The 16,474-nt window shown below is 39.2% G+C and overlaps 2 protein-coding genes across 3 annotated transcripts in view; one reads left to right on the top strand and one right to left on the bottom strand.

Moving 5' to 3' along the window:
* The first annotated feature begins 200 nt into the window (after positions 1-200).
* Positions 201-7,519, top strand: armh1 (armadillo like helical domain containing 1). 2 transcript variants are annotated; one of them, XM_042728939.1, is made up of 11 exons: positions 201-745; positions 885-953; positions 1,060-1,226; positions 1,488-1,684; positions 2,047-2,131; positions 2,224-2,340; positions 2,661-2,733; positions 2,838-2,967; positions 3,102-3,179; positions 3,290-3,371; positions 6,786-7,519. In XM_042728939.1, the coding sequence occupies exons 1-11, from the start codon at positions 540-542 to the stop codon at positions 6,806-6,808; spliced, it is 1,227 nt and encodes a 408-aa protein (XP_042584873.1). In that variant the 5' UTR covers positions 201-539; the 3' UTR covers positions 6,809-7,519. The 2 variants fall into 2 exon arrangements, with proteins under 2 accessions (XP_042584873.1, XP_042584872.1); XM_042728938.1 differs by lacking the exon at positions 6,786-7,519 and adding an exon at positions 3,454-4,804 and having other exon boundaries at positions 488-745.
* Positions 4,957-16,474, bottom strand: part of LOC109081763 (NLR family CARD domain-containing protein 3-like) — a 15,012-nt gene continuing 3,494 nt past the window's right edge. The window contains exons 3-17 of the mRNA XM_042728894.1: positions 16,274-16,474; positions 16,063-16,164; positions 15,858-15,959; positions 15,653-15,754; positions 15,448-15,549; positions 15,236-15,337; positions 15,030-15,128; positions 12,637-12,753; positions 12,244-12,351; positions 10,237-11,991; positions 8,604-8,777; positions 8,352-8,525; positions 8,198-8,244; positions 5,631-7,007; positions 4,957-5,056 (exon numbers count right to left, since the gene is read on the bottom strand). The exon at positions 16,274-16,474 is cut by the window's right edge and continues 15 nt beyond it. Coding sequence (XP_042584828.1) covers positions 6,484-7,007; positions 8,198-8,244; positions 8,352-8,525; positions 8,604-8,777; positions 10,237-11,991; positions 12,244-12,351; positions 12,637-12,753; positions 15,030-15,128; positions 15,236-15,337; positions 15,448-15,549; positions 15,653-15,754; positions 15,858-15,959; positions 16,063-16,164; positions 16,274-16,428 — 3,663 coding nt within the window. The 5' untranslated portion in view covers positions 16,429-16,474 and the 3' untranslated portion in view covers positions 4,957-5,056; positions 5,631-6,483. The remainder of the gene's footprint in view (positions 5,057-5,630; positions 7,008-8,197; positions 8,245-8,351; positions 8,526-8,603; positions 8,778-10,236; positions 11,992-12,243; positions 12,352-12,636; positions 12,754-15,029; positions 15,129-15,235; positions 15,338-15,447; positions 15,550-15,652; positions 15,755-15,857; positions 15,960-16,062; positions 16,165-16,273) is intronic.

Here is a 16,474-nt window from a genome sequence, read left to right as displayed (position 1 = left end):
TTCTACTTCTGGAGAAATGTGTAATATCTGAAGATTTTAGTGAAATTCTTCGATTATGGTTTTTATGTTCAGACAGTAACTGAGCTTTTCTAAATGAACCTTTAGAAATAATGTACAGGTCTTATACAGTATACAGTTGTCACAAGCACTGTGTCTCATAATGTATGACACGTTTTGACAGATAAAATGTTTTATGTTTTGTGATTTCATACAAGTGAATCTATTAAATATATCTAAATATATCTTTGTTCTGGATCTGGACAACTGTTGAAAAAAAGAAGAAAAAAACAGCATATGCTTTGTTTTGAAGCATGGCAGCTGGTTTGAGCTGGTTTAAGCTGGTCCTAAACTGGTTATTAGCTGATACTGAGCAGGAGGTAAGGACCAGGTCAAACCAGCTGCCATGCTTCAAAACATACCTAACCAGCATATGCTGTTTTTTTTTAAACAAGGAAATCCCTAATATATTTGTCCGTTAGGAACACGTACGTTAGCTGATATTGTTCATTGTCTCCAACAGTCTGTGAGATGCTTGAGTCATGTCTAGCAGTAAGGAGCAGGCCTCCATCAGTCAGGTGATGTGTTTCCTCCACGAGTGGGATCAGGGCAGTAAGACGGTGCGCAGTCGAATGCTAAATGACTTTCTGGCCAAGAACACTGGAAAGACGTGTCCTGAACTGGAGCTTGAGTTCGCACAAGTTGCCAGCCTGTTCCTTGCTCGGCTCACTGCCTGGATAAGACTAACGTATCCACACCTATGGTCATGCTTTATCTATCTGTGCTCTAAAAAAATTAGATACCTTCTGAATATCTGACTAAAACTTAAGTTGAACTGAGAGACATCAGTCCTGCCACGTATGCCTCCTTACATTTTTTGTTTTCAGCTATATGTTTGGAACGTGTCTAGACATTCAGCTGAGAGCAGTGGGGGTTTTCCTGTCTGCTAACAGCAGGTAAAAGACTAAATTAATGCTGTGGATATAATTTTAGTACTAAGCATGCAAGATCTTTGTGCAACTTAAACAGCAGAAATTTCATTTTGTTTGTTTGCATGATCAGTCATCAGTATATGATTGAGTTTCTGGAGGTGGGTGGAGTGCTTACCCTGCTTGAGATTCTAGGACAAGACAAACTCAAGGAAGGGGATAAAACCGAGGCTCTTCGCCTGCTCCAGATCATCGCCAACGCAGGCCAAAAATATAAAGAGCTAATCTGTGAAAGCTACGGTACTTACACAGCACAACAAACTACCAATCAAGAAGTGAAACAGCTCCAGCTCATTTTTCAGTGATGTATTATGGAATTAGATTTTTATATCCATGAAATATTGTGACGTTAAAACCTTGCATGATTCAATCTAGATCCGTTCTGAAGGTTGGGGATTTTGACAGATAAGCTCTGACAATATAATATACACACTTACACATAATGTATATTGGCTCATGAACTGATTTCAGCTCTCGCAACTGTTCTTCTCTGACTAACAGGTGTGAAGGCCGTAGCTGAATGTTTGGCCAAATCTGAGACAGAGGGGACTCAGGAGTCCGCCGCCGTCCTGCTAGAATCTTTGGCTTATGGAAACCCCAAATACCAGAATCAGGTGTACAAGGGCCTGATCGCCCTGCTGACCTGCACCTCACCAAGAGCACAGCAGCTTGTTTTACAGATCCTCCGTATAGTTCAGGTACAACGGTGTTGCAGGATGACAAGAGCACCAGAGGAATTGTTTATGCATCAAGTTTGCATTAACTTTTTTGTATCAAAAAATCAAGATTTTAAATTAATTTATAAGGTAAAAGTATATATTGTACAGTAAACTGGTCAGCTTTTTACATTTTAGCTGTTTTGCAGCTCGCTTTTACTGTCTTGTGATATGACAGTTTAATTCTTAAAAGTACATATATTTCAGATAGTTCCGGATAGAATATGAGCTCATGAAAACTGCATTCATAAATAATTATTTAAGAACTGTATATATCATTCTATAATTTTTTTAAAATTATTTATAACATTTGTTTTTGTTTTGTTTTCTTTTCTTTTGTCCAGCCCATTGTAAAAACAGCCCATCACAGCATAGTGGAACCCTTATTAAATCTGCTGAGGTCCCTACATTTAGAAGTGCAATATGAAGGCAAGTGTACATTTCAAATTTGACATTATTTGTTGTTGCTTTCCCTACTGTGAATCCCACCGTTTCATATTTACTTCTGTTTTTACTTCCAGCAATAGAACTGATAACAGAGCTCATGCAATCAGAGGTTAGACTGGCTCTGCTCAGGGGTCTGGTGGCTTTTCTCAAACCAACTAAAGAGAGAAATCCCAAACACAAGATCCTGGAGGGTATGATCTGTTGCTCATAAAAGTTGTGTAATTGCTAAGGTATTTGTTTTTTGCAACTGAAACAGTGGTTCTCCAATAACAATACTGCTTTGCATTATGATCACGTTGCAGCGTGGAGACGTCCTTAATTCAACCTCCCAATTGTTACCTTTTGGGCTTTGTATTTTAATTTGGAGCAGATGTAGATGAGATGAGAAACAAACTTGGATTGTGGCTTGAATTAGCATCTTTCTCAGTTATTGATTTGTCTGACATAAGAGTCATAAATAGTCCTGTTTTTTATTTGAAATTCAGCTGAAACAATTAGATTGTTTTGTTAGATCCAGAGGTGGCCAAAATGACGGATTCACTCCCTGTGCTTCTCCAGCAAGCAGCTTCTGCAAAAACCATCAGGTACTTCAAACAATTGATACATTCAAGACATACTGCATGGAAAATATTAAATAAGGCATGCTGATCTGTGCATTTATGTACGATATATTGACATGATGTTACAGGATTCTGGCACAGACAAGTGAAGAGATGTCCAAAGAGCTGCTCTCTCTCAGAGTTATCCATCACTTACTGTACGCAATGGGGAACCAGGAACATGCAGATTCCCAGAGACAAGCCAGCCTGGCTTTGGAGGTTCAATTAAAACTATTTCCTACCCACACTCACTCATTCTTACATATGCTGATTCTGCATCAGTAAAGTAAATGCAGTTTTGGGCAAGCAATAGACCAGTGAGAATCTGATATTAATGTGTAATGTCCGTTTAGCATTTTGTGCGCATGTATCCAGTGGTGGAAGAGCATGTATGCAGAGCAATGGGCACCAGACTGTTTCAGTCTTTTATGGTGAGGTCTTATTGTGGTGTGTATATATATATATATTCAACAAAAATATCAATAGTCAGTATAAAGTTAAAGTTAACTTTAAAATGTGTTTGTCTGCATGTTGTTTATAGCACAATGCTGATGTCCTACATTTGAACATGGATGACATTCAAGCTGACATTTTACGCTCAAATAAAGTGAACATTTCATGTGGTGAGTTGACAAATCTAGAGAGACATAGCTAGGTTGTATGTTTTTTTGTCTTTATTTGAAATGTCCTTTTATTTTTCTACAGTGCTTGAGGAACAGAATTCAGATTCTTGAACACTGCGTAAAACAACCTTTTTTTCCTTGTTGTTGATGGTGTTTTTATACATAAAATAATAAGGGATTACAAATAACAGTCTTCTATAGCATATTACTTTGGTTCAATTTAATATGTGTGCACTAGAAAACTCAAGAATTACATTATAAAATAGATGGTAATGTCTATGACATGTAAGAATTATAACAAAGTATGCTAACTTTAGCTAATAGCTAAATTTAGCTATAACTCGAACGGAATGAGACATTTTTGCCAAACTTGGTACACATCTGTTTGAGTTCATTAATATGAAAAAACTAAAAATGGCTATAACTACACTACCGTTATTCTGACTAACTTGAAAAGTGGTATGCAGTGTCTTTGTCAAAGGTGCCACGAAAGTCTATGAGGACATTTGTGTATCTTAAAATTGATTGGCCATTGGGATCCATGTTTTTTTAAGCACCTATTAGACAAGGTTATCGGAGGCCAATCGGAATTAAACTTGGCAGGCCTATTTGTCTTATGGCCATAGAGGTCTGTGGGAAATTTGAAAGTAATCGGTCAGCAGGTGTTATTAACGAGATTTGCGCCTATTACAATCACGTGGCATTTCACATATATGCACAATGTTAGTGTCATATAATGAATCTCCTTATTCTGAACAACTTTGCCTCAAGAACCACTGCTGTCAATCAAATCGTTAGTTAATTATTCAAGATTAAAAAAATAAACTTGTGAACTAGTCCTAAGTTTTTCGCTCAACCTCAACAAAACCACTGCAGTACATTTCTTTGGGCTCTCTAGGTCAATAATTATCCAAAAAAAAAAAAGTTGAACTTTTGAATTTGGACAGCTATAACAGGGTTATTTAAAATTTTGTTGTTTAACTAGTGTACCCAAAAGCCTGTAAAGCCTAAATGAAAACTCTAAACTTCAGGAAATTACTTTACCTAACTTTATTGTCCTTAAAAGGCAATTTTTAATGTAGACAACAGTATACATGCACATACAGCAGCAACACTACACAAAAAACACATTTATAATAAGTCATTTAAAAACATGATTGCAGTAGGTACAAGGAATTATTGTATCTATTTGCACAAAGGGAGTTAAGACCAGAAGGAAGCAGTTGAAATTCATTACACAATGGATGGGTGACATCAGAAAGGACTAACTGGCCCTTCTTAGTCACCTTATATTCATAAATTTGTGTGATAGTCCTTTAATCAGTCCCCATCTTACTGCACATTTTAACTATGCTGTTCAACTTACCCCTGTTCTTTACATTCAGATTGCCATACCAACAAATAATAGAAAAACCTAAAATAGATTCAATAACACAAGTATAAAACATCTTCATAAAAGAAATGTCCACATAAAAAGTTTGAAGTTTCCTCAGAAAATACATTTGATACATTTAGGTGTAGATCGGGCAAAAATTGGTGCTAAATTATCCTGGCTCCTCCAAGCGTTATCATTGCAGTAGGTGGGTGTTTTTTTTTGTTTTTTTTTTCAACAGTCCAAAAGACGTCAAATAAAGTGCGCGTATAAAACATGCCTCGCACGGCTCCAGGGCATGAAAAAAGGCCTCCTGTAACAAATCGATGTGTTTTTGTAAGAAAAATATCCAGATTTCAAAACGTAATAAACATTTCTCTCTCACTTCATCTGACTGTCATATGCGGAAGCCGTTCTGGCGGATGATGTAGGACATCAGCATAACATGATTAGTGACAAACGCGGAGAGAGGACAAAACAAAACGATGGTCACGAATTAAAAGCACAAAACAAGGATTTGTAAAGAAAAATGTCGGAGGATTTCAATATAAGCCAAGAGGAGACTGGTTTTTCTTAGCTAAAGTAAGGAAACTTTGCTTCTTTGCTCCTGTAAACAAACTTGCTAGACTAGCATATCTCAGGTGCACACTGCACATACGTCCTACATCATCCGCTGGAATGGCTTGCATGTATGACATTCAGAGGAAGTGAGAAAAAAAAAGTGTTTATGATGTTTGAAATATGGATATTTTTATAAAAAAAAAAAATGAACAAGTGTGACTGCAGTAAAAAAACAAGTAAAAATTACCTCATTGGGACCAGACCTTCAAAACTTCAGAATCTATTAATCACCCAGAACCTTCAATGCTGCAGAATTTTTTCTGTACCTCGATATAATCTGATCTCGAAGGTCTACAGACAATGGCTTGGACTTCTTGGCTTGGTTTGTGCCCTGGCATGCATTGTTAACTGTAGGACCTTATATAGACAGGTGTGTGCCTTTCAAAATCATGTCCAATCAACTGAATTTACCACAGGTGGATTCCAATCAAGTTGTAGAAACATCTCAAGGATGATCAGTGGAAACAGGAAGCATCTTAGCTCAATTTTGAGTATCAAGGCAAAGGCTGGGAATACTTATGTACGTCAATTGTTTCGTTTTTATTTTTATATGTTTGCAAAGATTTCAAACAAACTTCTTTCACGTTGACATTATGGGGTATTGTTTGTAGAATTTTAAGGAAAATAATGCATTTCATACATTTTGGAATAAGGCTGTAATGTAACAAAATGTGGAAAATGTGAAGCGCTGTGAATACTTTCCGGTATGCAAAAACTGTATGCAAAAACTTTAAACTGCTGTGTGTCTGACAGAGACATTATGAATAAGCGTATGAATCTCAACAATGGTGACAATCAACTCAAACGCTTCATACTGCAATGCATTCTGGGTACATAAACTCATCCATGACTGTTTGTTGCCACTGCTGATGTTTGTATGTGTTTGTCTTGATGGCCAGAAAAAAGATTTTGACGTACATTTTTCCATCATGAGAGCTGCATCTGCTCAAACAAACATCTCTATAAACTATTAACAACATGTCTTTATTGCACACGAGTTTAAATAAACACATCCATCATTCTCTATCAGCAGCCTTCATTATTTAACACTACTGCAACTGCTGACAGAGAAATAACATTAATTAAAGAAGAGCACCAAGAGCCCAAACCAAGATCTACCTAACAAAAACACACAGATGAGTCTGGATGAAGCCCAAATCCAGCATGTAGAGGTTGTGTGAATGTTGAGTTGAATGTGTGTAAGTGTGTGAGAGTGTTTGTGTAAGAGACACTGTAGAAGGACAGAGTTCCGGCGGGACAGTCCACATACACTCCTACCCTATGAGATGGGAACGGAGCAGGTATATCTGTGCTACTTTTTGCATGTATTGCACAGTAACTGCTATCTGTGCATACAAGAGTCCAAACCTTTTCATTGTATCCAAAAAAACAATCATTATTGTCGCCTTTTCTCTTTATAGATTTATATACCATCGATGTATAAGCCACGCCGCTCCATTCAACCTCCCAGTAACAGCGTCCAGTCAGACTCTCTCTACTCAGAACATTACAATATTCATCAAACCTGTCTGGATGATCTGGATACACCTGCTTCTCTTTCACATGAGTCACTAAACGATTTCCTTCAGACAAAGCAAGATGATGATGTGCCGTGTTTGAATCCATAGTGAGGTAACAGTAGTCTGTAGATGAGACAACACGAACATTAATAACACAGTGCATGCGCTGAGTGAGGCTTGATGTGAAAACAAGTCAAAGAACAACAACTCCCACTTTAATCCAAGGGTAGGCTACACCAACTGGATGTAAAAATCTGGATGTAAGCCCTATGACTAGGCGCAGCTACACTCAGGGTACAGTAGATGATGCTCATCCCAGCAAACTCATTCTGCCACCATGATGCTGACAGACTTTCAGTTTATTTTCATCTTCATGGACTATTGTTTTCATGGCCTTCTGATTAGTTATCTTCAGTCACATATTTTCCTTTGTTCAGTTTTCGCCACTCTTTAGTTGTCACAGTATCCATCAAATCAGCTCAGGTGTTAATCATTATTTCATTCATTTGGTTTGTACTTAAGTTCCTGTCTGCACACCCTTTAGTTGTTCTGGTACTGCTTGTGTGCTACCACACTGTTACGCTATTTTGAGTATATCAGAGTTCTTTAATAAACCGTTTGATTTTTATTCATCATCTTTGTCTTCATCTTGGACTACATGTGGCAGATGCCAGTGTGTTACTATGGCTAATTTACATTTACTGCATCCAATGATACATGAAAAATGGTGAGCTTGGAAAAAATAATTACTCCCAGAATGAAACAAGATCAATTATAGCACATTTCAGTCACAACAGTCATTGAAGCGTTGCTCTGTTCCCATCTCTTTCATGTATAACTGCTGTGATAATTTTTGATTATTAATTCAAACAACTCGGCACTGCTGAAACCAAAGATTTCAGTAAAATTTCTGTATCCATATATGTATTTTAAAACATTGGCGCAGTCCCTTGTGACTCTTTCACTCAAAATTCCTGCATTATTGTATAGCCTGTATTAGACATGTCATTTTCTCAATGTTTTAATGTATTATTTTATTTTCTCTATAGGAAAAATGTTAAGACTTGACACTCAGAGGTGTAAGACTGACACTCAATATGCCTAGATGGTACAACAGGTACAAATTTTACGCAGGGCATTTTATGTCCAGGATAGTTTTACATCCGGGTGTATGTCCAGCTAGTGCAACCTGCCCCAGATAACTGTCATTTGATTCCTCACAGACTGACCTTTTTATATCCTATGTTTTAATTACAGGTAAATACATCTAATTATAATACATCTTATGTGCTGATATGTTTATTAAAACTTACATTTTTTAAGTCCTGGTATTAGTCTGCTCTCTCCGCCGTAATCCAACCTATGGACACACAAATGGCCATGCACAGATATGAATAGATATAGATGAAAGACAATGAAATGATGCTGTATGCATGTTTACAGACTATGTTGTACATTTGTACATACTTGAGTGTCTCCAGTTTGTAGTTTGTATCGTTGAGTCTCTGAGAGAGCAGCTGAACTCCTGAGTGTTCTGGGTGATTGTAGCTCAGATCCAGCTCTCTCAGGTGTGATGGGTTTGAACTCAGAGCTGAAGCCAAATAACAGCATCCTCCATCGCTCACCATACAACCTGACAACCTACAGGAGAAAAACATCCATCTTTACATACAGTTCATTGTAGATTTTACTTTGATAAATCAGTGTATAGAGAAATACCTCAGTATGTGTAGTTGACAGTCGTGACTCTTGAGAGCATCAGAGATCAGCTTCACTCCTGAATCCCGCAGGTCATTGTTACTCAAATCTAGCTCTCTCAAAGGAGAGTCTGATGATTGGAGAGCTGAAGCGATGATTTCACACGACTCAACCGTGAGATTACAGTCAGTAAGTCTGCAAAAAAGTTATGTAAATCAGTTATTTAAATCAGTTATGTTTGTTGTATAACATCAAGAAAAGCCAATCACTCTGCCTCATTTTTGCTACACTTGTATTAGATATAGTGGGCTGGTTAAAAATTTTTTAGTTATTTACTAGGATGAAATATCTTCTTATGGACTTCTGAAGATAAAAAACCCCAAATGAAACTCAGATGACTGGACCTTAGATTGAACATGTGCTTATTGCATTTATACTTTAATTGTTGAATATTATTTGCCTTTATATTTTACATATTATAAAAAGCAAAGTAACCAATTAAAATTTATTTTAAAAAAAGAAAGGTGTTCTTTGCCATATCATGCTCCCATTCATTCTGAAATGTTTCAAAACATGTTATAAATGCTTTTATGCAGCAAGCGGTCTCACACATATGCTTTTCTGCAGCAGCAAGCAGTCTTTGTAGTAACTATGTAACTAAATTACTTAAGTAACTAAATCAGGGGTAAGCAGCTTTGGTCCTGGAGTGCCACTTTCCTGCATTTTTTTTAGCTCCAACCCTGGAAAAAACTCACCTGCCTGTAGCTTTGGTAATCCTGAAGACACTGATTAGCTTGTTCAGGTGTGTTTGATTAAAATCTGCAGGGCATCAGCACTCCAGGACCAACGTCACCTATTGATTCAATCTAGTGGGAATAACTTGACTGATCTGCATAAAACCCAAACCTGAACCCAGCTGAACACCTTTGGTAAGACTTGGAGGCTTTGAGCCAAAAATGTATCACCCAAAAACAGGGATGGGCAACTAAGTGCACTGCAGAGTTTAGCTCCAGCCTTAATCAAACACACCTGAACCACCAGCTAATCAAGACCTTACTAGGCAGACTAGAAACTTTCAGGCAAGTGTGTTGGGGCTGGTTGGAGCGAAACTCTGCAGGACAGTGGCCCTCCAGGACCAAAGTTGCCCATGCTTGACCCAAACCCATCAGTGACTACTAGTATACAAGATTACAATCATTTCAAAACAGAAAAAGGCCCATCCAAAACTCTTGAAACGAAGTTGGAAACAAAAGTCTTTAAAATGATATTTAATTGTATATACTTAATATTTGATTTGTTTGGATTTTAAGAAAAATATAAACGTTTATTTGAAGGGGGAAATACTTTTGGCAATATAGTGCATGATTTTATTTTCCACTGCAGGGCTGATAATGGAGCTCTCATCTTAACAGTGTGATATCTTGAGAGGTGATGTCACTTCTCACATTTTCTAGCACAATTCTTCACAGTTAAAAAAACATGCTGAGAATTCAAGGTTTGTAACTGTGCAGTTCCGGACTCATGTGGAAACATAACTATCTATTCCAGAGCGTTCTTAGAACCATTCGACATGACAGTGGAAGTGCTTAAACTGACACTATCTCAAAAAGAGAAAGACTACCTAAAAGTATAAATTAAATAAAAATATACTCACAGAGCTCTTGTGCAGTTGTTGACAGCTGGTATGAGTCTTCTTCTGCCCTCCTCTGTTGTGTTGTATTTCTTCAGATCAAACTCATCCATCACCTCCTCTGACACCTGAAGCATGTAGGCTATTGCTGAACAGTGAGCAACAGAGAGTTTCTTCTCTGACTGTTTGTCTGATCTCACAAACTCCTCAATCTCTCTGTACAGAGTCTGATCATTCACTTCAAGCAGACACAGAAACAGATTGATGGATCGTTCAGCTGAGATATGCTCTGAAGTACTCATGGTTTTGATTGTATCTTTGATGTGTGCTGTGATTTCCTTCATGGTTTCTGAGGTGTTCACCGTGTGTGCCAGTAGATCCTGTAAGAGTCTCTGATTGGACTCCAGTGAGATCCCCAGCAGAAATCGCAGGAAAAGATCCAGATGACCAGTTTCACTCTCAACAGCTTTATCTACTGCACCTTTGAGAAAGCTATAAACCAAATCAACAAACTGCAATGTGTCAAGTTTTTTTCTTACATCACAGTAGAACGCATAGAATGCAGCGAGGAACTCCTGAAAGCTGAGATGTATGAAGCAGTAGATTTTCCTCTGACGAATGACAGATTCCTCCTTAAAGATCTGAGTGCAGGCTCTGTTGAACTGCAGGAGTTTCTTTGGATCTCTCTCTGGATCATACTTCTGATTCTTCATCTTCATCTGAATCAGTAGGAAGTGGATGTACATTTCACTCAGAGTTTGAGGGATTTCTGCTCTCTCGTTGTCTTGTTTCAGGATGTTTTCAAGCACAGTGGATGAGATCCAACAGAAGACTGGTATGTGACACATGATGTGCAGGCTTCTCGCTCTTCTAATGTGTGAGATGATTCTGCTGGCTTGATGCTCATCGCTGATTCTCTTCCTGAAATATTCCTCCTTCTGTGCGTCATTGAATCCCTGGATTTCTGTCACACGCTGGATGTATTTGGAGGGGATCTGATTGGCTGCTGCTGGTCTGGAGGTGATCCAGATGAGAGCAGAGGGAAGCAGATCACCTTTCATGAGGTTTGACATCAACACAGACACTGATGAAGTCTCAGTCAAATCACAAACTTTCTCACTGTCATCTGAAAACATCAGCTTCATTCTGCTTTCATCTAGACCATCAAAGATGAACACAACTTTACACGTATCATACATCTTTGAGTTCAGATCTTGAAGTTCAGGATGAAAGTCCAGCAGAAGTTTGTGAAGACTGTAGCGATCTTGTTGGATCAAGTTGAGCTCTCGAAACGGAAGCACAAACAAGAAATCTACATCCCGATTGGCCGTTCCCTCGGCCCAATCCAGAATGAACTTTTGCACAGAGACTGTTTTTCCAATTCCAGCGATGCCTTTAGTAAGAACACTCTTGATTTTCTCTCCTTGATATTGTGCTTCAGGTAAGACTTTAAAGATGTCATTGCAGTAGATTGGAGTGTCCTGTAAGTGTTGTGCCCGGGGCTTTTTCTCCATGTGCAAAACCTCATGTTCTTCATTCACTCCTTCACTCTCTCCCTCTATGATGTACAGCTGTGTGTAAATGCTTTTAAGGAGGGTTTGATTCTCTTGTATTTTGATTCCCTCAAATAAACTCTCATACTTGTTCTTCATGCTGGTTTTGTGTATGTCTTTCACTCTCTGCAGTTCTTTAGTCTCGTCCAGCAAGTCTGATTCTGTCTTGTTCTGGGTCTGACAGTAGGGGTAAGTACTGTTTTGTCTGGAAAGCATCTTCAGACTGCTGAGAAAAGAGCAACAAAAATAGATCATAGATCTGTCACTCTTCATTGACATGCAGCTGGATTGTGGAGTGTCAATCACTGTCATGACAGTAAAGTAATGGCCAACTCTACGGAACAAGGAGCACATCCTCTTTTAATAGCCATTTTTTGGCACTGATGGAAAACACAGCTGTTGTGTCCACACCTTCTAAATCTAAATGTCAGTACTTGTTAGCATTTGTTAGGGCAGTGTGAAGCAGCCTTTACTGTACCTGGGTTCATCAGTGAGTTCGGGGGGTTGCTTTATAGATCTGTTGCTCTTCATTGACACATAGCTGGGTTCTGGAGATGCTCCTCTGGGTCTTTTCCTGCTGATGACACTGACAAAAAGTAGTGTTTTAGACCTGTCTGCTATACGTCTACTAAACTACTGTCCCAAGCATTCCATAGTGTAGTACAGGGCAATGCTTTGCACATACATTTTGAGGGGCAGAAAAAAAGAGGACACCCTTTCACAAATGTATGGAAACGTTAGATATAAATCCACATCTTTTCATTTTTTCTTCAAATTCTTACATTTAAACAACAAATTCATTTAGAATAAGACACTATAGAGCCATTATCAAAAAATCAGTATCATTACTGTCATGAGTTTCTTGCTGTACCTGGGGTCAGAAGTCACGGTTCCATCGCTAAATGCAGAAGGAAAGTCTTTGATGGAATGTTCGCTCTTGATTGACACACAGCTGGGTTCTGCACATGCTCTTGTAGGTAATTTCCTGCTGATGATAATGACAAAACTGCATTTTAGGCCTTTCTGCAGATTGTCTGTTATTCTCTTGGTCCAAAGATCAGTTTAAGTGTCAGTAGTTTTATGGTGCTTTTCCACTGCGTGGTACGGCTTGGCTCGGCTCGGCTCAGCACGGCTATGCTTGTGTTTCCACTGCAGTTTAGTATCGCTTTAGAGTGGGCGGGAATAATTACATGTAGTTATAGTTGCGCTGCCTCTACTGTCGTGACTCCTGAAAAAAATGTCATTCCAAATCACCCCTTCAAGCTCTCGCTATCAATGAGAGGAATGTCTGTACTAGAGGTCAACCAATTGATCGGCCAGCCAATTAATCGACCGATTTTTGGCATTTTTTAATTAATCGGCCGACTGTGCTGCAAATTAGGCCGGGTTATAGGCAGGCGCACCGATGGGCATTGTTGCGGAACTCCCTCTGAGGCTGCGTGAGAGACGGAGCAGCTCACACTCTGCAGCAGCGGCTTGTTCACACACAGCTTCAGCTAATGGTAATTACATTTTACCCTACTAGAATTGATGCCAGAAAGTTATCATATTCATAAGTGCAACAAGTCATTTGCTGTGAAAGTAGAAACACGTTTAATTCAGACGAAACTTCTGTGCTGATTTGATTATAACGTGCACATTAACTTTCCTCATGAAATGTTTGTGTAGGTCCAACAATATCCTCCACAATGCCATCGCTCGTGGCCAGCGCACTCTTAAGCAGTTAGGAGCAGCAGGCTGTGTAATATGTGTGAAATCTTTTATTTTTGTTATCACTATGGCCATTTGTGACGGCTAGTCACTATATCAAAACCGCCATGAACAGATTTTCCAAAAGGCTTATACTTTGTTGAATAAAATAAGTGCTTCACATTTCAGAATTAAAATGCAGCACGGGTGTTTTTATATGAATGTATCTTTGAAAAGAACCGACTGTCTTCAGAAAAGCTTCGATGTCATTTTCATTTCGTCTTTCCTGTAATGACTGATAAAGTAGCGTTTGTGAGCAGTGCTTACTGTATATGATTACGGCTTTTACTGGAGACGCTGCTATATCTCCGCTTAAACAGCGCCTCCTGTTGACATTTAGAATTAATTTGCAGTCTGTGGGAAACACTGGTGTCTGTCAGTAAACATAAATAAAAAGCGTGCTTCAGAACTGTTTTGAGAAGGTGCTTAAGCTTTGAGGCATGTATTATTACTCTAAATTGGGCTACTACTACTATTACTATCTTGTACCCTGCAATAATAATTTGCTCAAACTCACTTTTAAGAGATGAATAGAAAAAAAAAAAAAAAAGGAAATCGGCCAAACATATCGGCCAAAAAAATCGGCTTCATATATTGGCCATCGGCTGCCGAGATTTCTAAATATCGGCATCAGCCAGTGAAAAACCCATATCAGTTGACCTCTAGTCAGTACTTCCTCAACAGATCACGAAACCCATTTTTTTGGTTGTTAAAAAAGGTACGCTTGTTCAAAACAGTTGCATTTGATCCTTCGCTGGCTGTGCTGATTTAAATCTAGCGGGTCTGTTGTGTCTCGTGTCACAAGTTCAATTACGCAGGTAATGATGATTCTCTCCAGCCAATCAGTGATTAGCAAAGTTTACACGTCAAATTTTGGTAATGGTATGACTAAAAAAGAACCACAAACCAGGTACTACACAAAAAAGAAAACCTCCCAAAAGCAAGCCGTGCCGTGCAAGCCGTGCCGTGCCGAATCGTACCGAACCTTGCTGTAACATACAGCCAAGTATGGTGACCCATACTCAGAATTCGTGCTCTGCATTTAACCCATCCAAAGTGCACACACACAGCAGTGAACACACACCATGAACACACACCCAGAGCAGTGGGCAGCCATTTATACTGCGGCACCCGGGGAGCAGTTGGGGGTTCGGTGCCTTGCTCAAGGGCACCTCAGTTGTGGTATTGCCGGCCCAAGACTCGAACCAACAACCTTAGGGTTAGGAGTCAAACTCTCTGACCATTAAGCCATGACTTCCCCTCAACAAAAATGGGGAAAAGCGCCATTACTGCCTTTCTCTACCTGGGGTCAACGCTAAATGCAGAAGGAAAGTCTTTGATGGACTGATCGCTCTTTATTGACACACAGCTGGGTTCTGAAGATGCTCCTCTGGGTATTTTCCTGCTGATGATATTGACAATAGCACTTAACAGCATTACAAACCTGTCTGATGTTTGTCTGTTAACCTTTATTCCAAAGATTAGTGTGTCAGTAGTTTTAGCGTCTTGCTGTACCTGGGGTCATTGCTGAATGCAGAAGGAAAGTCTTTGATGGACTGCTCGCTCTTTATTGACACACAGCTGGGTTCTGGAGATGCTCCTCTGGGTATTTTCCTGGCTGATGATATTGACAAAAGCATTTAACTCCATTTTAAATCTGTCTGTTTTCTCTTGTTCCAAAGATCAGTGTAAGTGTCAGTAGTTTTACTGTCTCACTCTACCTGGGGTCATTGCTGAATGCAGAAGGAAAGTCTTTGATGGACTGCTCGCTCTTTATTGACACACAGCTGGGTTCTGAAGATGCTCCTCTGGGTATTTTCCTGCTGATGATATTGACAATAGCACTTAACAGCATTACAAACCTGTCTGATGTTTGTCTGTTAACCTTTATTCCAAAGATTAGTGTGTCAGTAGTTTTAGTGTCTTGCTGTACCTGGGGTCATTGCTGAATGCAGAAGGAAAGTCTTTGATGGACTGCTCGCTCTTTAATGACACACAGCTGGGTTCTGAAGATGCTCCTCTGGGTATTTTCCTGCTGATGATATTGACAAAAGCATTTAACTCCATTTTAAACCTGTCTGTTTTCTCTTGTTCCAAAGATCAGTGTAAGTGTCAGTAGTTTTACTGTCTCACTCTACCTGGGGTCATTGCTGAATGCAGAAGGAAAGTCTTTGATGCACTGCTCGCTCTTTAATGACACACAGCTGGGTTCTGAAGATGCTCCTCTGGGTATTTTCCTGCTGATGATATTGACAAAAGCATTTAACTCCATTTTAAACCTGTCTGTTTTCTCTTGTTCCAAAGATCAGTGTAAGTGTCAGTAGTTTTACTGTCTCACTCTACCTGGGGTCATTGCTGAATGCAGAAGGAAAGTCTTTGATGGACTGCTCGCTCTTTAATGACACACAGCTGGGTTCTGGAGATGCTCCTCTGGGTATTTTCCTGCTGATGATATTGACAAAAGCATTTAACTCCATTTTAAACCTGTCTGTTTTCTCTTGTTCCAAAGATCAGTGTAAGTGTCAGTAGTTTTACTGTCTCACTCTACCTGGGGTCATTGCTGAATGCAGAAGGAAAGTCTTTGATGGACTGCTCGCTCTTTATTGACACACAGCTGGGTTCTGAAGATGCTCCTCTGGGTATTTTCCTGCTGATTATATTGACAATAGCACTTAACAGCATTACAAACCTGTCTGATGTTTGTCTGTTAACCTTTATTCCAAAGATTAGTGTGTCAGTAGGAATGTGTCTTGCTGTACCTGGGGTCATTGCTGAATGCAGAAGGAAAGTCTTTGATGGACTGCTCGCTCTTTATTGACACACAGCTGGGTTCTGGAGATGCTCCTCTATTCATCTGGCTCTGATAAGCATCATCCTCTTTGTCCCCCTCCTGTATCCCCTCACGGTCACTCATTTTGGAGAAGTGTTACCCTCCTCTTTTTTTGTTAAAGGTTGTTAAA

The sequence above is a fragment of the Cyprinus carpio genome, chromosome B8 (genome assembly GCF_018340385.1).
Source record: "Cyprinus carpio isolate SPL01 chromosome B8, ASM1834038v1, whole genome shotgun sequence".
In the NCBI taxonomy this organism is placed as follows: Eukaryota; Metazoa; Chordata; class Actinopteri; order Cypriniformes; family Cyprinidae; genus Cyprinus; species Cyprinus carpio.
The sequence above is the reverse complement of the archived record's forward strand: the minus strand, read 5'-3'. Positions and strand labels throughout refer to the sequence as shown.

What these genes read in the sequence shown, in the direction of transcription:
- armh1 (XM_042728938.1), top strand. Translation starts at nt 540, where the DNA reads ATGTCTAGCAGTAAGGAGCAGGCCTCCATCAGTCAGGTGATGTGTTTC. An exon ending in TTTAGAAGTGCAATATGAAG is followed by an intron (nt 2,132 to 2,223) that starts GCAAGTGTACAT and finishes TTTTACTTCCAG; the next exon opens with CAATAGAACTGATAACAGAG. An exon ending in CAAACACAAGATCCTGGAGG is followed by an intron (nt 2,341 to 2,660) that starts GTATGATCTGTT and finishes TTGTTTTGTTAG; the next exon opens with ATCCAGAGGTGGCCAAAATG.